The 23,307-nt window shown below is 36.8% G+C and overlaps 1 protein-coding gene and 1 pseudogene across 1 annotated transcript; both read right to left on the bottom strand.

Annotated features, from left to right (window-relative positions):
- Nucleotides 1-13,962: 13,962 nt before the first annotated feature.
- LOC104456387 (methylecgonone reductase) lies at nucleotides 13,963-16,420 on the bottom strand. Its single transcript, XM_010071164.3, has 4 exons — nucleotides 16,052-16,420; nucleotides 15,537-15,777; nucleotides 14,593-14,772; nucleotides 13,963-14,381 (listed from the first exon to the last, which is right to left on the bottom strand). The coding sequence occupies exons 1-4, from the start codon at nucleotides 16,348-16,350 to the stop codon at nucleotides 14,154-14,156; spliced, it is 948 nt and encodes a 315-aa protein (XP_010069466.2). The 5' UTR covers nucleotides 16,351-16,420; the 3' UTR covers nucleotides 13,963-14,153.
- Nucleotides 16,421-19,329: 2,909 nt separating this feature from the next.
- Nucleotides 19,330-20,917, bottom strand: LOC104456385 (annotated as a pseudogene).
- Between the last annotated feature and the right edge of the window lie 2,390 nt (nucleotides 20,918-23,307).

The raw sequence follows: 23,307 nt of genomic DNA, 5'->3' as shown, positions 1-23,307 counted from the left end.
AAGACTGCTTTCCTCAATGGAGAATTAGAGGAATGAACATATATGGAACAACCTGCTGGTTTCATAGTGAAAGGCCAAGAAGAAAATGTATGTCGACTTTTGAGGTCGATATATGGCCTTAAGCAGTCGTCAAGACAATGGTATATACGATTTCATAATGCCATAATGGCATATGATTTTACAATGATAGATGAGGATCATTATGTATATATCAAAAGATCCAATGATCAATTTGTGATCATATCATTATATGTTGATGATATATTAATTGCCAGAAGCAATATGGAGCTTGTCAATACTGTCAAAAGCTGGTTGTCTTCCAATTTTGAATTGAAGGATATGGGATTGTAAACCCATTGACACTCCTATTGCAAAAGGTGAAGGATTGAGCCATAGATTGTGTCCAAGGACTCCACAAGAGAAGGAACAAATGAAACATGTTCCTTATGCTAGTGCTGTTGGGAGCTTGATGTACGCTATGATGTGTACAAGACGACATATGTTATGCAGTTGGAATGGTGAGTAGATACCAATCCAATCCAGGTCAAACACGTTGGAAAGCCGTTAAATGAATACTAAGGTATCTAAAGGGGACTGCTGATTATACGTTGAGTTATTATGGAAAGGATCTGCAACTCAAAGGCTATTCTGATGCTGATTGGAGAGGAGATTTAAATGAAAGAAAATCTACCTCTAGATTTGTTTTCTTACCGAATAATGGCACCATATGTTGGAGCAGTAAGAAACAAAAATGTATAGCCTTGTCCACGATGGAAAATGAGTTCGTGGCATTATCAACAGCAATAAAAGAAGATGTTTGGCTTAAGAGATTATTGGATCATTTAGGTGTTATTTGAACTTCTGCAGATTCATTGTTGGTTAACTGTGATAGTCAAGCAGCAAAAGCGTACACCAAAGATCCAAAATATCATGGCAAGACTAAACATATAGATACCAAGTATACTTTTGTCAAGGATATGATTATACGAAAATATGTGAACTTAGAGTACATACTATGCATAGAATGGTAGCGGATCCTATGACAAAGCGAATACCTAGAGATGTGTTTTGTGGCCATATGAAATCTCTAGGATTGCGTAGAGGATGATGTACTGAATATTGTAATTTCCCTAAGAGTTCACATTTGATGAATTTGTGTTTTCATCATTAATGCCTACGAATCTTAGTTTGATCTTTATGCATCTTAATGCTCAGTGCATTACTTTAAGTTGAGAAAGTATGTCGGACAGATAAAAGATTAGCCCACTCACACGGGTAATCGCCTCTATTTACTATGTGATAAATAGAGATGAGACTGTTTTTAAGCTTATTATCTAGGTGATAATCGAGAGCTCAAGCTTAAAATATGTATGTCGCCTTAACTAAGTGTTAAGATGATGACATAATACTAACTATGTTCGAAAGTAAAATAACCCACATATTTTACTTTATCTGTCTATGATGCCAGATGTGAGTTCTAATGAATTTTATGATTGAGTAAATACGTGAACTCAAGTTAGACATTGGGTATGTCTGAACTATCATCTGTACGGTATTGAAGGTGTAGACATACGCTCCATGGGAAATGAGTTATTACCGTAATACGTATTTCATACTACGTATGCATGAGACGACCAATAAGAGTGGCAAAAGTTTGATCTCAACTTTCTATGTCGTGTGAGACTCTTGAGGAAAAGAGTTCCTCAATTTTTTAGTTCCCTCATGACTTTTACTTATTCTCAAGATTTCTATTTAGTGTTTGCTATCTTAAGATGTTGCCAATGGTCATGAGTTTTTGATTCGATCTAATGGGGCATTTCTAGAAAAGCAAGCTGAACTGAAATTGTGAGTTTGAAGGGAAGAGGAAGATCGAATTTGGAGAATCACATTGTAGTTTTGTATTCACCGGTTAACCAATTATGACTGTCTTTGTGATAATCATAATTGTGAATATAATATATATATATATATATATATATATATATCATTGTTTAAAAGAGATCAAGAGAGATATAAATGTGATCGATTGATCTAGGGTACTGCATACTAAATCTACTCGGAGTGTGATGCCCATTATGAGCTGCTATATATTCCTAACAGATGTATGGCAACGAGCTCTCAAAGTATGCTGGTCGCATGGATTATTCACCAGTATGAATGTTGAAGAGAGGTAAAAAGAATCATGTTCGGCCCACCATGTGCGAGTGGGAGATGATGGTTTTATATGAGATGGGCTTAAGGCCCGTCCGCCCAAGTTGGGCCCAAAAAGCCCGGCCCACGGGAATAGGGCCTGTGGATGGGGGAAGGTATAAAAGGGAGGAGAGAGAGAGAGAAGACACCTCTTGGATATTTCAACGTACGTACGTTCCTTTTCCCGCGCTCTCTCTCTCAAAAACAAAAAGAAGAAACAGTAAGCACAAGGCCACTGTTTTCTCCCCTTCAAGGCGTCGTCGGATCGAATCGGATCGAACAAGGGACAAATTCTCTTCCTCTTATCGGCATTGGTGTCTAATCTGTGGCTAACAAGGTACGCTCGACTCCGTGGTGTGCTTTACGATCGGTGATACGTGTTTTCCCGGGCTTTGTCTTCCGCATTGATTTAGGGGTTCGATTTAGTGTCGAATCCTGTTTTCGGGGATCCATTATTCCCAACAATTGCAGTAGGAGGACAATTATAACCTAGGCTTTAGATCTGAAAATGGCAAAAGAAAAAATTTGACTTTTGTTCTATTTGTATTCATTGGATGCCGCCTTAGATTTTTCTGTCAGCATGTTGTTATTGATTTGGGCCTTTACCTATGCCAAGCTTTAATAGTTATCGTGCTAATATGAGGTTGGACGAGACTTATTTAGCAACGTGGCAAACCCCCATCTATGGGCGACGCGAGACCCTAGAAAAATCTCTTTTTATCCCGACAAAGGGACACAAAGGCCAAAAAATAAATTATAAATGTACCTGAGCCAGAGTCTTTCCCTTGACAATAGAAATCTCCTTAAGCAAAGGACTCTCCATGACGGCTAATGAACCCCAAGGAGCTCCATTCGCCGCCAATGGAGACCATGCAGTCACATGTATACCCTTCTCTCCAAAATACTCCCTCAACTTCTCTTGTTGCCATCCCACATTCATCTCCACCTAATCATGATTAACCCACAAAGAAAAGAAATCTTGATTTGATACAATTTGACTCTACAAAAGCAGAACGATTGAATATATATATATATATATATATATATATATATATATATATATATATATATTATTTATCCGCAAGTTAATTGACAATGTTGTAGTATAAGGGTCAAAGAAACCTCCAAATTCTACATGCATAATACTGATATTTATATCCACGGTGAAACTAAAAATATATACCCTTAAAAAAAAAAAAAAAAAAAAAAGCTACACAAACTCAATAAACTGAAGAAAAAGAGAAAGAAGTTCAAGAAGAATGAAGGATGTGTTTGTTTGTGTGAAAAAAAAAAAGTTCTGTGAATTAGTTTTATATATTTTCATTCATCTAGTTCACTAAAAATTATCGGTCAATGTTATTTCATTTATAGTAAAAAAAATTACATGCTTAAGGTGAGGAAAATGAATTCCCTAATATGAGAATGTGAAAATAATTTCCATGGAAAGCATTCTCTAAAGGTTCATTTGTTCAATTGAAAATTTCATGATAAAGGAAAATATTTTTCATAAAAATCATTTTTAAAAAAATGGTTAGTTTTTATTTGTTTCGTGTGTTTTAGTGGTTTCCTTCTTACCATAAGAAAAAGTTGGTTTTCCTCAATCTAAATTTGTCGTTTTTGGCAAATGAAAAACGTTTTCCATAGATCAACTAGCTTTTCGTCATTCATTCATTGGAAAGTCAGAAAATAATTTCTTGAAAATAATTTTCCTTCAAATAGATGGACCTTACTATAATTAATTACTTGAGAGAGTTCTTGAAGGCAGGAACAACGAGGTTTGGATGGGCGTCGGTGCACCAGAGCTTGGTGGTGATGAAGATCTTGTCACGGCTCTTGATGAGGCCACGCTTCACGGCTTCGGCGATGGACCGGCCGAGCGGCTCTTCTGTGCCGTACTGGGCGGCTGTGTCGATGTGGCGGTACTTGGCGTGGATGGAAGTCAATACATCATGTGGTGGCAGAGGCATCGTTAACGTTCCGAAGCCGATCAACGGCATTCGGTGTCCCGAGCTCAGTATTACGTCCATCGTTGTTTCTCGTTGGTTGGGTGTGTGTGTGTGTGTGTGTCTGTCGGTATTGCCTGAGCGGGTGATGTTTGTGGGAATACAAGTAAACGAGAAAGAAATAGATATCCAGTAGAAAAAGGTCCTACAAAAATGTTAGGGTTTAGAAAGTCCTTCTTTGATACGTCAGTGGAAGTCATCTTGTAATGCGACATTCCTTGGCATCCCATCGACTGCGTAATTTGAACTTTAATTGCGCAGATTTCGACATCTTCGGGTGGCTCATTGAAGTAATCTGATGGGGGTATGGACACATGGAGTGCCACTTGGCATGAAAGGACACTTAAATGTTAAAAATTTGGAAAATGACGCTTAAAGTGCCAAAATCGGAACAAAAATGATCACTTAAGTACCACTGATCAAAATCCGGCCAAAATACCGATGTGGCGATTTTCCAGCGAAGGAAGTGCAAAACAACATCGTTTTGCATGCTGACGTGGCTAAACAATATAAAATGACGTCATTTTGGTGCTGACGTGGTAAAAAAATAAATATAAAAATTAATTAAATTAAATTTAAAACTAAAATTATTTAAAACATTTAAAAATAAAACAAAAATATTAAAAAAAAAATAAAAAAACCGGCGACAACGGCGAGGGCTTAGCCCTCAGATGTCAATGTTTATTATTTTTATTTTCCCTTTTCTCTTTGCATTTTTTTTTTCCTTTTGCTAGTGAGGGCCATCGTGACCCTCGTCGACCACAAAGGCTATGTCTAGATTGGCCGAGGGTGTGTCACCTGCAGTCGAGGGAGCCGCAAAGGCCCTTGCTAGATCAAGGTGATGGCCTTCACTTGAGGTTAGCAAGGATGTGATGGCCCTAGTTGAGTGCTTCGTAGCCTCCCTAGTCATTGGCAAAGTAGCCCTCTTGCTTGAATTTGGCAAGGGCCTTCATAGCCTCACCAATTATGGGTGAGTGTGGGAAGGCTATCACCAAATCTAGGCAAGGGCTGCCTTACCCATAGCCAGTGAGGTTACGAAGACTCTCGCACGATTGTTGAGGTCACCCGGTCTTGCCCTGGGCCTTTGTGGCCCTCGCCTTGTCTAGGCATGACCTTCGTGGCCGGCGAGGGTCATCGACACAACCAAAAAAAAAAAAAAAAAAAGAGAATTTATAAAAAAAAAAAAAAAAAAATTGTCTACATTTGTACTACGTTGGACAATCGGCATCTAGTCAACAAGATTTACAGTTTGTCAAAAGGTTAAGGATTTAATTTATCAAATTGAAATGTTTAAACTGAATTGGTAAGTGCAATAAGTTTACGATTTTTTTTTTCAATAATTTTCCAATGAGAATCTCTTTTGCAAATTTCTCTCTCTTCAACTTTTACACCTCTCTCGTTCTCTCCTTATTGAAGCTCTACATAATAATGCTTGCCCCTTGCTCCTGTATATATATGTGCATGTATAGTTAAGGTACTTATAGAATTTAAAACACTATTCATACGCAAATACGTACAAATACATATATAATCAAAATAAATCATCACTAAATTCGTTTTAGCTTGTATATCAATTTCACTAAATTACTTATCCATGCTAGAAGGAAAAAGAGGGGGAGCTAACATGTAGCCTTTCTCATGTAAGTGAGTGGTGCATTCGTTTCTTTGTCTAAACTAAGCTTCCGATTTGATAATTGGAAAAAAAAAAAAAACACTTTTGACTTTCTATCTATTTATAAGATGCCTCGTCGACTCAATGTCGGTATGATATTTTCAAAAACATGGTGTGAAAGAAGAATTGCGATAGTGAAAAAAAGAGTTCAATTCATATAGATTAATCATCATTATTGGCAAGAGATAATTACACTCAATCATATGAACTATAAAAATGTAGATACTTAAGCATCTCTATCCCATAGCTCATCCAATGATTGTAAGCCCATCCTCAGAAATGAATAAGTCACCAGGACATCCTCTTCTCTATGGAATCTGAAGCTCGATCTTGTCTGATTCCTCTCTGCTAAGTTCCCATTCTAAGATTTGTAGGTTCTCTTTCATTTTCTCTTTGTTGAAACTCTCTACTATCACCGTTGCCCCTTGCTCATATATCTATTTCAGTGCAACCTTTATATGTATGCACATAGATGAGAAATACTAAATAGTTTGGAGAGAAAAAAAAAATCACGTGATCCATGATATTAGTTAAATTGCATGCGTCGTGATTTTCTTATTACTTATCGGATGGGTTTTCTCGTCAAAACACAAATTAGTAAATAAATTAATAAATAAATAAATTAAATAGTGCCTAAAGTTTTTTGTCCTCCCTTTATTGCAGGCGAATAGAAACAGCGACATAGGAAGATGTTCTGTAATGGTAATTTCAATCTTGTTTATGGGTAGGGTTTGTCTTGCTGACCAAAAATTAAAAAATAAAATAACAAAGAGACCCTTTAGTATTTGGAAGTCGCAAGGAACAAAAAGTAGTTCTTTGGGAGTTTGGTACGCCAACTATGGGTCGTATTATTATAATTGCACAACTATGAGTTACAACCTTATAATCTGCTCCTATTTAATTTAGGGTTAATACTGTCAAAAATCCTAAACCTGTACACTATATCGCGTTTACTTCAAAATAATTATCGTGTCATAAAAATTCCAAACCAAGACACTTGTATTACATTTAGTCCAAACTAATTTTCTTTAAATTTCACATCGGATCCATATCATTCGCTGATCATCAAAGTCATTTGTCATGTGTGTTTCCACGTCAACAATTAACGAGATATTGGATGAAAGTTAATGAAGGATAAATTTATCAGGGGTATATCGATTTGGGATTTTTTCTGACATGAAAATTAATTTGAGATAACTGTGACATAGAAAATCATATTGTAGTTTTTTTGTCAGAAGAAAATCAACTTAAAGTAAATGGGACGCAAATGTATTAGTCTGACATTTTTGTATGGCACTATTATATAAAGAGAATTCTTTACAAGAAACATGCTGCCGTATGTTCTTTTAAGTGCACATATCCAAGTCTACAAAAGAAATAAATTCCTAATTTGTGAATGATTGAACACACACGCATATATATGATAGGAAGTAATGGGACAGTACCTTCAACAAATAATAAGTTGAATTTGTGGTGATAACTAACGAACGATGTTTATTACCAAAGTTGGTATCAATAATCTCCATAAATTTTTTTAATTAACTAGAAGGTGCGCATGCGGAGGATCCACGTCTTTCTGAAGGTGCCGGTTCAACTAAAGTTTGGTAATCAATAATCTCCATAATTTTTTTTTAATTAACTAGAAGGTGCGCATGCGGAGGATCCGCGTCTTTCTGAAGTTGCCGGTTCAACTAAACCTTATCTTATAATTTTGACTAAAACGCACTCAAAAGCTTTTCTATGATTCATTCATAGGGAGACCCTGTTGATTGACAAGGACTTGCGTGAAGGGGAAAAATGAATTAGACCTATCAAGTACATTCACTTGTTGCCACTGTTATAGTTTATTAATACGTCCATGATGGGTGCGATTAAGACACCAATTTGTCTTGATATGTTATGATGGAGAGATACTCTTTTGAAAGGGTATGAAAGAAGTCATATAAATAATCTCTGGAGATAAACGTTGAGGTTGTTGGCAGAAACAATGTTCAGAAAGAAAGAAAGAAAGTTTTCTCTCCTTCCCCTCTCTCCATCAAAGAACAAAAGGCATTTCATTATTGTTTTAAGAAGACAATCGGCATTAACACTGTGGAAATTGAATGTCTTTCTCGTGATTAAATTCGGACCATCGTGAAGTCATATCTTATGTTGTTCACTCATGATTCAACGTTTGTTTTAGGATATATTGTTCATTACACATCGAGGAGGGTAGTCATTTCTTCCACCAACATTTTTCTACATTGGTATCAGAGCCCGTGTTATGATTTCTCCCTTATTTTCCTATCAAATTTTCTCATTTGTTGTTTGATATAAGGATCAAGAGGATGAACCTCACATCGTTTGAATGTTTATTGCTTGGAAATTGCAACATGAATCGTTAAAAACAAACCGAAGCAAAGAATGGGTTTGGAGGTCATGTATATCTGTACAGTTTTGGTCATTTTTCGAAATACTTTTTTGGCCAAAATCAATTTTTGAATATACAAAATGAAAGTACTTGTCAAGATGAGTTAAATGGTGGGTCAAGCGTCGCCGGAAGACGCCAGATGAGCCACATGCACTAAGACAGCTAGCGCATGAAAGCTACGCGTGCGTCGGCAAACGACACGTGTTGACGTCATCTATGAGGTCAACCAATGGTCGGTAATCACTTGATGATGTCATCGATGAAGTCATCCAACCAACGGCAGTTGGCCGACCAACAACCGGCTAGTGACCCAACTTGGACTTTGAACCGGTTAGCCAATCTGGTGGTTGGACCATTCATTACATCCTTGAGAAGCAAGATGATTTGGAAACCTTCAACCATACCATAGATGAGCTTGAACATGGAATTTCAACTCAACATATGAAAAATCAAGAAACTTACTAAGCTTAGAAAAAGAAAAATAACATTGCTCGTGTCACGTTGCTGAGTTGTATACAAGATGGTCTCATGTGTGAGTTTAAAAGTTATGATAAAGCTCAAATAATATGAGTTACCTTGAAAGATAAGTTCGAGGGTACGTTTATCACTAAATAGAGCAAACTTACTATGAAGTTTGACACATATTGAAAATGCCCAAAATGTAACGATAATGCAGCATCTTTAAGAGATGTCAAACATGATTTGTGAACTGAAATCGACAAGTCACTTCCTTACTGATAAACACTAAGTTCAGGTTGTTATAAAGTCTCTTCCTGATAGTTGGGAGCATATGAAGATCAACATGACACACAATGAAAATATTATCACTTTTGACGATATAGCACGTTATTTGGAATTAGAGAATGAGCGTCTAGAGGCTATGAGATTCTCTACCCATGCTTATGTTGCTAACTCAAGTTTGCGCAAAGTTTTGGGCTTCAAGTGCAAAAAACTATAAATTAAACAATAAAGGAAAGGAAACTAATCAGGCACCTAAAAAACTAAGACCTTCTAACGTAGGAAGCGTAGTGGGAAGAAGGACAAGACCTAGATGAAATTCTACAATTGTGGCAAGATGAATCATTTTACTCGTGAATACATTGAGTCGAAAGAGATACTATATTACTCTATTACTTTAAATAATACTTTTATTTCAAGCACTGTAATGCTTGCTGAATCTCATATAATGTGGACTATAGACTCAGGAGCAAGAGATCTCGTAACTAGAGATCGAAGAACATTTGTGAAGTATCGTTAGATACAATCTGGAAGAAGATAGATATATGTTAGGAATAACTCAACAGTTAAAGTAAAGGGTATCGGCACATATAAATTAATTTTATGTAGTGGTCGAAGCCTATTCCTACATGATGTCCTCTATGCTCCATATATTCAACGGAACTTGGTTTCCATAGTTATTCTTCTTAGCTTAAATTATGTATTAAATTTCCATGGTAATTGTGTTGACATTTTAGTTGGATCATTTTATTATGGTTCTAATTATGTATTGAATGGTTTTATGGTATTAAACATTGACTATGATGTGTACAATGTTAATGTTGATGGTTATTTTTCTTTAATTGCATTTTCTAATAATGTGAGATTGATGCAAGTACATCGCATGCTAAACTAGGTTACATTATGTTACAAATAATGCAAATGTTAGCTAAAGAATGCCTTTTAGGGTCATTCACTAATATTGATTTACCCATATGTAAACATTATTTGGCGGGAAAAGTAATTAGAAAACCATTTGGTAAGGGAATTAGAGCCGAACTTTCTTTACAACTTATACATTTTGACATTTGTAGTCTATTGAACGTGAGGGTGAGGCATGTAGCCTCATATTTCATCACGTAGTCTCATATTTCATCACTTTTATAGATGCTTCAAGTTATTCGATTATGTTTTTCCGATCTCTCATAAGTTAGAAGCATTAGAATGTTTTAGACGATATATAGCATTGGTAGATGATTAGTTGAACAAAACAATAAACTCATTGAGAACCGATCATGGATGTGCGTATCTATCTGAGCAATTTAAGGCTCTTTGTGATAAAAGAGAATTGTACAACAATTGACTATTCCCGGTACTCCGTAACAAAATGGGGTTGTTGAGAGAAAGAATAAAACCCTATTGGAAATGATTAGGTTTATGATGGCGCAAACAAATCTACTTATCTCATATTGGGGAGATGTGTTATTGACTGCTACCTATGTACTTAATCATATGCCCTCAAAGTCAGTTACTTTCACCTCTTATGAATTGTGGATTAGTAGGAAACTGGACTTAAGTAATCTACATCATTGAGGGTGTACAGCTTATATTTATGATTCTTCCCATAAATATATCAAATTAGGCTATAGAGGGAAGAAATGTTTTATTTATAAGATATTCTGAATACTCTAAAGGGTACGTTTTCATAGGTGAACAAACTGATGGAAGTTTGATCGAAATAGAGTCACGAAATGTCACATTCTTGGAAAACAACTTTCCTAATAGAGGTGAGATTGATAAGGACTTTCATTTATATGAGATGGAAGACATTAATAACACACCCACTAATGTTGTCGAAGGAAATGAAGATTTGTCTCAACGTACAAGACCTAATAAGAGTATTGCATTACTTAGTGAACTAAATTCAAGATAAATTCAGTTACGTAAAAGTAATCATTAAAGCATTTCCCGTCGTCATTTTGAGATTGAAGAGGAAACATTTACGATTGCTTCATAAGATGATGCCGAACCTAAGACTATTCAAGAGGCTTTCTCATCTTCTGATAAGGAAGAATAGATAAAAGTTATAGAAGATGAGATGAAGTCAATGAGGGCAAACCACATTTGAGACTTGGTTGATATCCCACCCAATCGCAAGGCTATTGAAAATAAATGGGTTTTCAAGATTAAGCGAAAGGCATATGGACCCATTAAAAAAATATAAAGCTCGTCTTATGGCGAAAGACTATACTTAACAATAGGGTATAGATTTTGAGGAAACAATTTCACCAATTATAAGATTTGCCTCTAGACGCTTTATCCCAGCCATCATTACACATTTATACCTAGAATTACATCAAATTGATGTAAAGACAATATTTCTCAATGTAGAACTAAATTAGAAAATCTATATGAAGCAACCAATAGGTTTTATAGCTGAAGGTCAGGAACATAAAGTTTGCAAGCTTCATCACTCAATATATGATCTTAAGCAATCATTTAGACAATGGTATTTTTGTTTTCATCGTGCCATATTGTCTTTCGAATTTAAGATGATCGAAGAAGATCATTGTGTATATATCAAACGGTCTGAAGATAAATTTGTGATTTTATCACTTTATGTGGACAATATTCTATTAGTTGAAAATGACAAGAGTTTGGTTATCACCATAAAATAATAGTTGTCCTCCAATTTTGAAATGAAAGACATGGGAGAAGCTGCTTATATATTAGGAGTTAAGATCGAAAGAGATCGATCAAGGAAACTCCTTACTCTATTACAAAAGTTTTATCTAACGAAGATTCTTGAGCGTTTCAATATGCAGCATTGTAATCTCATTAATACCCCTGTCATATAAGGCGAAGGCCTGAATACTAAGATGTGTCTTAAGACTCTAAAAGAAAAGAAAGAAATGGAAATTGTTCCTTACGCTAATGCAGTCAATAGTTTGATGTATGTTATGATGTGTACTCAACCTAACATATGTTATGCCATGTGATTGGTGAGCCGATATCAATCAAATTCTAGTCAAGCACACTAGAAAGTAGTGAAGAGGATTATGAGATACTTAAAAGGTACTATGAACTATCATGTGATAGGAACATTTCTTGCCAATTGTAACTTTTTAAGTAGGTTACTAGTGCAATTCAGCTTGACTTGTGGCTATTAGTCTAAAGAGTGAACGCAGATTTGGGGATAAAGCTGAATTATTATGCATCATTGTGTACTACTATTTTTTTAAATGTTCGATTTATTTTGGTAAATGCTCAAACATAAGATGCATGTTAGGGAAAAAAAAAGGTTTGCTCAAGATGGTATGAAAAGTTGTCCTTAAAAGAGATAAAAAGGTACAAATCAATATACGTTAGTTTAATTTAGCATAAGCAAGTATTTCAAAATTCTTTGGTTTGTAGAGGTAAAGCGATCTCAAGTGCTATATTGTCCACATTGGCAATTCAAGGTAATAACGAGAGCTATAGACCGTAATCACACAAATATGATATTTTCATCACTAAGGCTCCTGTTGTTACGTAGAAAATTTATTATTTGAAAAATATTTTTTTTAAAGTAATGCTTCTATCGCTTACAAGAAAGAATAAACAATTTTTTTTTATCATTCACAAAAATTTCTAAATATAAATTATTGTCAATAGTGAAAATATTTCTCCACAACTAATTATTTAAAGTGATATAAGCAATCATTTTTATGGAAAATTTTTAAATTATTTATTTTTCACGAAATAGATGAAACTTTAAAAACCTCAATGTTTTATCCTTCTATCTCCCTTCAAGCATCTCATTCGTAATTTGGACAATTTTATCTGGTGCAAGTTGGGGTTTTGAGGATCCATTAGAGTCCAATTAGGGTTGTTCAAAGAATTTTAGTGGGGTCAAAAAGAATATAAAAAAAAAAAAAAAAAAAACAGACAATGGGGTCAAACTAGCACATGCTTAAGAAAAAAAATGATATAAGTGCACTTTTTTTTAAGCTGCGGTTTGTACTTTCCATCAGGTTTGAAGGGCTAAGTTTTCCTCTAAAGTTTGATTGTTGGCAATTTCCTCCAATCAGTCCTTTAATTTGGCGGATCAGTCAGCCGGTGCCCGTCCCCACCGCCAGGCCCTGATTGCCGCAAAGAGCTCTTGCCCACGCTGCCTCCAACTCTTTTATCTCTCTCTCTCTCTCTCTCTCTCTCTCTCTCCCCCCTTCCCCCCCGGCCGTTGGACCGCAGAGGTCTTGGAAATCTGTCAATGGCGATGTTAAATTTCGCGAAGCTGTAGAGAAGAAGGGAGAAGGGATGCTAGAGGGGGCCCATGGTGGTGACTGTGGCTCAATGGCTTGGCGACGATGAATCATGGGCTCGGTGGTGGCATCCATAGTTGCTCTATCCAAGGAAAATTCCAACCTAAGAGTGCCTTTGTTTCGGAAAAAGTTTTCCAAGAGTTGATTTTCTGGATTCTTATCCGTTTGTTCATATAAAATATTCATTCATAAAGCTAAACTAAATAGATGAAAAAACTTTTTTAGAATTGCTCCTTTCAAATTTTTTTTTCTTTTTTTTTTTTTCCTTATTTTTCTTTTTATTTCTCCCTCAACCAGTCCTTGGGCCTTGACAACTGGCCACACACACGGGCTGACAAAACCTTGACCTCGCCAGGTCCCAGCGGCGACGGTGGAGAGGAGTTGGGGGAGGTGGAGAGGTGGGTGGGATGGAAAAGCGAAGAAGAAAAGGAAAGAAAGAAAAGAATAAAAAAATTAAAAAATGATTTTTTTAAAGATAAAGTTGTAAGATTGAAACCATTTTCTAAATAAAATCTAAATACAAAAAAAGAATTGATCATATATTACCAAATAAAGGAAAATTATCAATTTTCTTGAAAAAAATATTTTCTGAAAACATTTTCCTTTATTATAAATTTTTTCCCCAAACAAATGTACCCTAGGCTTTTAATCAGAAACTGGAAATGTATATTACTTTTTTTCTATTTACAGGATGTCTCAGTAAGCCTGTTATTAGCACAACATATTTAGAAAAACAGTGTGGAAGAAGATATAATCATAATGAAATCTCGAAATTTAATTCATATAGATTGTTATTATCATCAACAAGAGATCATCATAGAGTTTATACTCGATTATATAAACTATAAAAATGTAGGTATTCAAGCATCGCCATCCCAGAGCTCATCCAATGATTTGTAAGGCCCATCCTCAGAAATGAACATGCCACCGGGATTTCCTCTTCTCTGTGGAATCTGAAGCTTGATTTTTCCCAAATCCTCTTGGCTAAGTCCCCAATCTAAGATTTGGAGGTTCTCTTTCATTCTCTCTTTGTTGAAACTCTTTATTAGCGCAGATGCCCCTTGCTCATATATCCATTTCAGTGCAACCTTCATATGTACGCATGTATATAAGGTACAATATGCAAATTGGAGATAAGGAAATGCAATTTCTGAGGGAAGAGCTTCTAAACTATGCTTTCCCGAAAGTGACAAAAATCTAAATTTTCCTTTCGATTGCATCAACTCAATTAATGATCTCTTATGCCCCAAATGACACCAAAACAGGAGGTAAACACACAAGAAGAGAAGAGTGTAGTACCTGAGCCACGGTCTTGCCTCTGGCAATAGCAATCTCCTTGAGCACATGACTCTCCACAACAGCTAATGTACCCCAGGCTGCTCCATTCGCTCCCAATGGGGACCATGCGCTCACCTGTATTCCCTTATCTCTACAATATTCTCGGAGCTTCTCCTGTTGCCATGCCACATTCATCTCCACCTAAATCATAGTTAACCCATAAAATAAAAAATATTACTTTATCTGTCTTTCCTAAAAAAATATATCCATGGTTACATCTAAGGGTGAGTATGGTTTGAGTGGGTGGTTCCCACCCTGGAATCAGAAATCGCCCACTAAGGACTGACTTCGAAAAATTGGAATCAGGAACCATCCGTTGGTTCTATGGATACACTCGGGAATCGGACCACCAGTCTGGTCTGGTTTGCGGGTGGGTCCATGGAACCAATCCCATCAAACTTCATACATCAATGTTATGTTTAAAGCAAAAAACAAAGAACTTCCCTATTCTCAATTGCAAGATAGGTAAAAAGATTGGACTCATATTAGAAGTTGAAAGTTGAGGCCGTGAGTTGATTGACGTGGAGCTTGAGAGTTGAAGCCATGAATGTGAGATATAGAGACAACTTAGATGAGGTGAGAGTGAGACAAGACGAGCACTTGATTAATGGGTATTGAGCTTCAAATTAGAGATTTTAAGGTTTTTATTTTTCTTAATTTTTTTTGTTGGAATTTTTTTTATAAATATAATATATGTTCTTATATTACCAGTTTGGTCTAAGTAGGTAGGTAGTTCCACACTGAAAACCGAGAATCGGACCAATATCCACCAATTCCCTTAAGAACCGCTAGTTCCAATCCAGTCTGGTCCGATTTCGAAAAGTCCGGGCGATTTTCAGTCCTTTTGCATACTCCTAGTTGTACCAATAATGAAGAGATTAGACATAGTATGTTCTTCTAATTGCCTGATTAACAGCAGGAGGGATGGTGGCGTGCAAGAGGAGATCAGAGAGCTTCTTGGTGCCAAAATTGCTGACTCCGATGGACTTGGCTAAACCCAGTTTGAAGCACTCTTCCATGGCCTCCCATGTCCCTTTCATGTCGAATGGAAGCAATTTGCCCTTATAATCGAACCCTTCGGTTCCCTCCTTCACCCTCACTGGCCAGTGGATTAGATACAGATCCACATACTTTAACCCTAGCTTCCTATGTAATCAATGATACACCAAGTGAAAAAAGTAACATCAACACAACATGACTAAACCCAACAAAAAGCGGAAAAATAATGTGGAGGAAAAATTGGAAAAAAACTAATGCATGCAACTGATAATCATATACCAAGGCGAAACCTAATGTTTATCCTATCTCCCGTGAAAGAAATTCTTTTGTGGTCTTAAAAAAATTTGGCTACTTAGTGGTTATGAGAACTGCATATAGTGTCAAGTAGTAATATAAGTTGGAGGAATTAGCAAATATTTACTGGAGAGACTTCTTGAGAGCGGGAAGAACGAGATCCGGATGAGTGTCGGTGCACCAGAGCTTGGTGGTGATGAAGATGTGACTGCGGCTCTCGATGAGCCCTCGGTCTAGGGCCTCAGCCACAGCTCGGCCGAGTGCCTCTTCGGAGCCGTAGCATGCCGCCGTGTCGAAGTGGCGGTACCCCACTTCAATGGCCTCGAGGAATATGGATGTCAGCACGTCTAGCGGTGGCAGGGGGGACGCGAATGTTCCGAACCCAATCAACGGCATTCTGTGTCCTGAACTCAGTACTGCGTCCATTGTTGTTTCTCGTGTGTGAGCGCGCCTGTCTGTCTGTCTGTCTGTCTGTCTGTTTGTGTTGTGTGATTGAGTGATGTTACTGGGTACTATAAATAAACGAGAAGAGATAGAGACCCAGACAACAGAAGTGGTGAAGAAAGTATTATTGGAGTCTGCCTTTGACGTATCTTTGACGTATATGCATACATCAAGCGGCCTGAAAGTTAAAGTGAGAGTGGTCTATCGTCTTTTGTTTTCTTTTTCTATTCTGTTAATGAAACGTATACGCATCAATTTGTGAAGGAGGTCTTCGTTCCGCAAATTTTATATTATTTTAATCCCGTTTTATCATTTCACTTGTTCATTATTGGTCAACCTTTGCGGAAATATTTTCTTTCGTATATGCATGCATCAAGCGACCTGGAAGTTAACGTCAGAATTGTCTATCATCTTTTCTTTTCCTTTTTTCTTCTGTTAATATGACTACAAGCATCAATTTGTGAGGGACGTATTCATTCCGCAAAATTTATATTATTTTAATCTCGTTTCATCATTTCACCTGTTGATTACTAGTCAACCCTTACGGAATTATTAACTTTCTTTTGAGTTACGTAGCAATGTTCAATTGTTATTTTAGTTCATCAACTTTTCTATTGGGTAACTATATTTTATTTGTCTTGATTAGCATTACATTTACCAACTTTTTGAAAGATCACTGGCCTAAATGAAAGCGATTCACCAACTTTTCTCGCATTATGACTATTTAGCTTTGAGCTACTAACTCTCCTTTAATTTATTTTCAAATGTTTATTTGATAATTTGTCAATTTTTTTCAACATTTACAAATTTTGACATGGATCATAAGTATGTGGACATTATATTATACGTATTGATTTATTTATTTTTGTAACAACGCCTTTATTTTGCAAAAACAGTGAGCAAAAATAGTGAGAAATTTTCCATGACAACAAGGGTGGCTTTATAAAATATGTCTTCACGCATGATCTTTATCATAAGTCCAAGTTACCAATAATACATTAACACGACTTTGCTTTTTCTTATTCTTGATATAATTATTAGGATTTCTTCAAACAAGCTCTGCCTCCAAGTCAACTATAATGTATAAAAAGGCTTTGCATTTTCTTTTGCTTGATTTCTTTTCTTATGCTTGATATAAATGCACTAAAAATGTTGCTGTCCATTACATTGACACGTGCTTAAAAATGGTAGGAGTATCCAAATTTTGTGAAGTGGTGTAGAGAGAGAGAGAGAGAGAGAGAGAGAGAGAGAGAGAGAGAGAGAGAGAGATTTTTTTTTGTAACAACGCCTTTATTTTGCAAAAATAGTGAGAAATTTTCCATGACAACAAGGGTGCCTTTATAAAATCTGTCTTCACACATGATCTTTATCATAAGTCCAAGTTACCAATAATACATTAACACGACTTTGCATTTTCTTATTCTTAATTAATTATTAGGATTTCTCCAAACAAGCTCTACCTCGAATCAACTATAATGTTTAAAAAGACTTTGCATTTTCTTATGCTTAATTTCTTTTCTTTTGCTTGATATAAATACACTAAAAATTTTGTTGTCCATTACATTGACACATGCTTAAAAAATGTGAAGTTGTAGAGAGAGAGAAGGGGGGATATGGCCAACCAAAAATGTCATAACTTTTTGTATGATACTTATTTTAGTACCCAAAATTTTCAAGCAATTACTTTCGTTCCACTTTTGTAAAAATTAAAACTATCATTTTAGTACCATCGCCAATTTGTGTGGTCGGAAATTCGATGTTGAACTTTTTAATACAAACCATCTCACCACTAAAGTGAGTGAACATGAATTGACCTAATTTGAATGGAAGTAGCCAATTCATCAACGGAATCAATGAAAGAATCACACTAATTTGATAAATTTTAGAACTTGATTGCACTTTGTAAAAATGTTAGTAGTCAACTATACTTTCATGACATGTTTTAAGACTTCTATACACTTATCCCATTAAAGTAAGAAAATTCTAAGGTGATAGTCTGTTGCACCCATCATTTTCTCAAGGAAACTAGATGACTTTTTTGTCCGATTTCCTTGGGAAATAAAAATCCCAATAGGAGGGATTTGATTTGCATAAATAAAATGTTTATGCTAAAAGTAAGTTTAAAGGAAATAAGACCTCGAAATATTAATGACCAAAATTCAATTTGATTTCCATGAATGATTGCAAGGATGCGATATGATATCTAGTGATGATGGTTTTGGGAACAATCGTCTCACCAATTAAAATTGAGAAGTGTAGGCTTTTTGGCGATAAATTTAAGGCATATGAACAAGTTGTAAAATGACAGTGGGATACGATGACTCTCCAACCAAAAGCTTTTCATCTAGAGAGATAACCGTACCAAGATAACGAAGTGACTTCGGTGAAAAAAGTTCATGGCCAACCTTAAGATTTAAAAAAAAAAAAAAAGTGAAAAAAATGAAAGTCCATTCCATTTATATTACTTGCATATTGGATATATGATATTATTAATTCACGACTGCATCTCATTTGTTTTATTTTGGACCGGAACCCCGCCATCTAATAATAGTTAATTACACCATGAATTTCCTTTTCTTGAGTGATTTCATTCGGATTGTTTCTTTAAATATCACACATGCAAAACCATTGATTTTTTACTGATCCAGTTGCCCATTGTAAGCAAAATGGAATTAAAGGTTCAAATTGCACCGTCGCTCATAGCAAGTGACGGTCCGTTATCCAAGCATTACTCATTAAAGTATTAACAAACAAAAAAAAGTATTAACTACTAGTTTTGAATTACCGTCTTTTGAGCTACTTACAAATGTTTAATTATTTTTTTGATTTATCAACTTTTCTATCGAGTAACTTCGCCTTGGTAGCATTACTTGCATTTTTTCCTCGGTGGGTTGCATCTTCATTTGAATGATGCGTAATGATTCGATAATTTATTGTCTTATTTCATTTCAAACTGTAGTGAGGATTCACATCCTACAACGAAATCTTCATGTCTATTCTCAAACGAATTCTTAAAAACACCTTGTTCAACTCACATATAATTGCAAACACATTTGAAATAATGTGAAAAATGATGTGGTGGGATTGTCAAGCATCTCCATGCCAGAGCTCATCCAATGACTTGTAAGGCCCATCTTCAGAAATGTTAAACCCTCCCGCAAATCCTATTTTCTGTGGGATTTGCAGCTTCAACCTCTCCAAATCCTCCTGGCTAAGTTCCCATCCCAAAATTTGTAGGTTCCCTCTCATTCTCTCATTCTTTCCTTGTTGAAGCTCTTCACGATGAAAGTTGACCTTTGCTCATATATCCATTTCAGTGCAACCTACATATCGATACATTTGACCAAGGAGGAAGGTTACAGGCTTTGCTTCCAATATGAAAATGACAAAACATTTGATTTTTGTTCTATTCGTAGGATGCCTCATTGGATTCGCTCTCAGCATGATGTTATTCATTTTGACCCCGGTTTCCCTACGTCTAGCTTTACCGTGCGACCCCTTCACACGAGTGACTTGAGAGCAGAGAAAACCAAACAGAAAATAATCAAGTACCTGAGCCACAGTCTTCCCTTTGGCAGCAGCAATCTCCAGAAGTAGGGGACTCTCCATAACAGCTAACGAACCTCAAGATGCTCCATTCGCTCCCAAAGGAGACGATGCAGTCACATGTATTCCCTTCTCTCTACAATACTCCCTCAACTTCTCTTGTCGCCATCCCACATTCATCTCCACCTAAAGATGATGAACCCACAAAGGAAAAAGAAATGCAAATTTCAAGAAAATCTTGATTTGATATCTTATTCGACTTAAAGATCGAACTTGAATAATGGAATTCTCTTTCACTTGGTTAACAGCAGGAGGGATTGTGGCATACATGAGGAGTTGAGAGAGCTTCTTGGTGCCAAAGTTGCTGACTCCAATGGACTTGGCCAACCCTAGTTTGGAGCACTCTTCCATGGCCTCCCATGTCCCTTTCATGTCAATTGGCAACATTTTGCCCTTGAAATCTAACCCTTCGGTACACTCCTTCACTCTCACTGGCCAGTGGGTTAGATACTGTTCCACATACTCTAACCCTAGCTTCCTATATAATCAATCATACACTAAGTGCCAAACAAAAGGAAAAAGCAACATCAACACAACATGAATAAACCCAACAAAAAGCGGAAAAAGCCTGGTTGCGCGAGCTCCGGCCGCGACTCTTCCCTCCTCTGAAGGTCCCGACCCAGGTTTAAGCCTCGACGACGCCAAGAATCACTCGTCCTGGTCGCGCACTCCACCTGTTCGATAAAATGCCCAAACGAGATCTGGTTTCGTTCTGTTGTTTCGAGCAAAAGCCGGGCTGTCCTAACGCCGTCCCACCGAGTCGAGGCGCCCCCGTGATCCTTCAGTGTCCCAAGCGCGACTGACGACACCTGACCCGCAGACGCTTCACGACGACCCAAGGAAGATGGGAGCCTTCTCGGTTCGACAACGTGCACCGGGAGTCATCGTGGAGGACGTCGCCGGCCGGACGAAGGTCGAATGCTCGGCCAGGCCAGGGCGCCATTCCTCCAGGCCAGACAGAGGCGAGCGGCACGCCGGTAGCCGCGTTGCCTCCGTCGCGATTGGCTTGCCGCGAAGCAGCCAGTCGCGGGTCAACCAGCCCAGAGCCGGGTCGGGCGCAGGTAATCGAGTAGGGTTTGGGGCGTAGCGGGCCGGGTCTGGGCTGGCTGATTCTTGGGCCGACCTGTTTTCATTTTGTTCGGGCTTGTTTTTAAAAAAGGGGTATATCAGGCCGGGCCCGTATTTCGGGCCCAACCCGGTCCGTCCATTTTAACGAACCGGGTCGGTCCCAAGCCGGGAATCCGACCCGGGTCGTTTCAATAATATAATATTATTATAATTAAAAATAATAATATAATCACCAAAAAAATATTTTAATTAAAAAATCAAATAATAATTTATTTTTCAGAAAATCAGAAAAACCCAAAAATATTCTATGTCTTCCCAAAAATCTGAAAAAGCCAAAAAAAAAAAAATTATTTTCAAAAAGGATAAAAAATCAAAAAATGCTTTTTATGTTAAAAAAAATAGAAAAAGACCTAAAAATGTGCTTTTCTCTCCACAAAAGCATGGAAAATCCCTCGAAAATCCAAAAAGTATTAGAGTTTAAATAAGATTAGGTACCGAAGGGCATTAGTGATTAACTAGTGTAATCAAATCCTCGAATCTAGTTTCTCTTATTGCGCAGAAGCAAATATTCCTCATAATATTTTGCTTGGATTTCTAATCGACCCACCTTAAATTAATTAGTAGCGACTACTTTTTAAAATTAACTTGTAGGTTAAAAAATTCAAACCATAAGTCATGAATTAATAAGCTTGAGAAAGCTCAGGCTAAGCCTAATAAACCTAATCAGGCCATTAGCCTCCGCAGGCACTCCCTAATCGGGCGCCGAAAAAGAGGTCGCGACACTAGGCCACTTTCTTTATTCTCGACTCCTATGTGCCTTTTTTCTTCTTTCGGGAAGCGGTGTCCATTTTGGAGAGAGAGAGATTGTCAACATCCAAAAAAAGAGCCACCCCCCTCCTTCGTCTTTTCCTTGCTCCTTCATTGTGGCCGATGCCCTGTCTTTATCTGTACCGCCCTGTCTTCATTGCAGGACCGAATTAGTTCATGGCAGAAGGAGTATCGAACCCGTGCACGCAATCAGCCGTTTATCACCTTCTTTTTAACTCGTTTCCCACAATGTTTTCTTGATATGAACTTCGGCTCCCATGTGCATATTAATTGTGTACTTCGGCCATCATACTCTCTTATGGCCTTGGACAAACATTTAATCTTTTGGGCTGAATTCAGTTAATTCAATTAAGCTCAAGACCATTCACTTGAGTCCATTCACTACCGGTCCAATAGATATGCAAATGTTCCTAAACCTTTTGGGCTGGTCCGATAGATAGGGTTGGTCCCTAATTTTCTATGCAACGTATTTCTAAATGATTACTAAAGTTTAGGTGTCAACAACAACTTAAACAAAACTTGATAAACGAAAAACTAGCTAGATTTAATAGACAAAAAAAAAGTTGGTAAATTAAGAAAGGCCTCATGTTGGTAAGTAACTCAAATGAGGATAGGTACCCAAACTAATTGGTAATTAAGTGGAAAAAGTTGGCAAGTTGCTTAAATAAAGACCAGCAAATTTATGGAGGAGTTGGTAAGTTGCATGTCACTGCTTCTCCTCGCAATTATTTTCTTCTACATTTCGCAAGCTGATTTGAATATGCAAAACACATTCCGATGACTACTTCTGCTAGTAAAGGGAACGTCCAAGATGAGAAAGCTCACATTGAGTGCTCTGTGATCATGATATCAACATCAAGGTGGACTTGTTACGTCTGCCCAAAAACGCTAAAGATTTGTCTAGCAAAAGAAAAAGGCAACAATGCGGCGTTGGTTGACTTTGTTTGAGTTGCATTTCTAATGAACCCGGGGAAAACTATGCAAAAAAAATCTTAAATATAATGTTTGGATATCAATTCAACCATAAACTATTCAATTTAACTAATACTATACCTTTTTAACAATTTACCAAAATAATCATTATTATTAGTTTTGATTAGTAATCGCTGGCGTAGGCGACGACCATCTAATATGACATGGTCAGTACTAACATTAATTTGAAACTTTTTATTTCTTTTCTTTTGATTTTTTCCTTCCTTTCTTTCTGTTTTTTTGCCTACAAAGACCAGCTCATTGGCCGACCATCGCCAACTACAAGCAAGTGACGACAACACTCACCAGCCATTGAGCTAGTATTGTGAACCCCTTGCCAGTCACAAGCAAGGGTCACAGCCCTCACCGAACTTAATAGAAGAAAAAAAAAGGAAAAGAAAGAGAGAAAAAGAAAAAGAAAATCAAAAAAATTATATGAATTCAGAAAATTTATAAAAATAAAAA

The sequence above is a fragment of the Eucalyptus grandis genome, chromosome 8 (genome assembly GCF_016545825.1).
Source record: "Eucalyptus grandis isolate ANBG69807.140 chromosome 8, ASM1654582v1, whole genome shotgun sequence".
Classification (NCBI taxonomy): Eukaryota; Viridiplantae; Streptophyta; class Magnoliopsida; order Myrtales; family Myrtaceae; genus Eucalyptus; species Eucalyptus grandis.
This window is presented reverse-complemented; position numbering and strand designations above follow the sequence as displayed.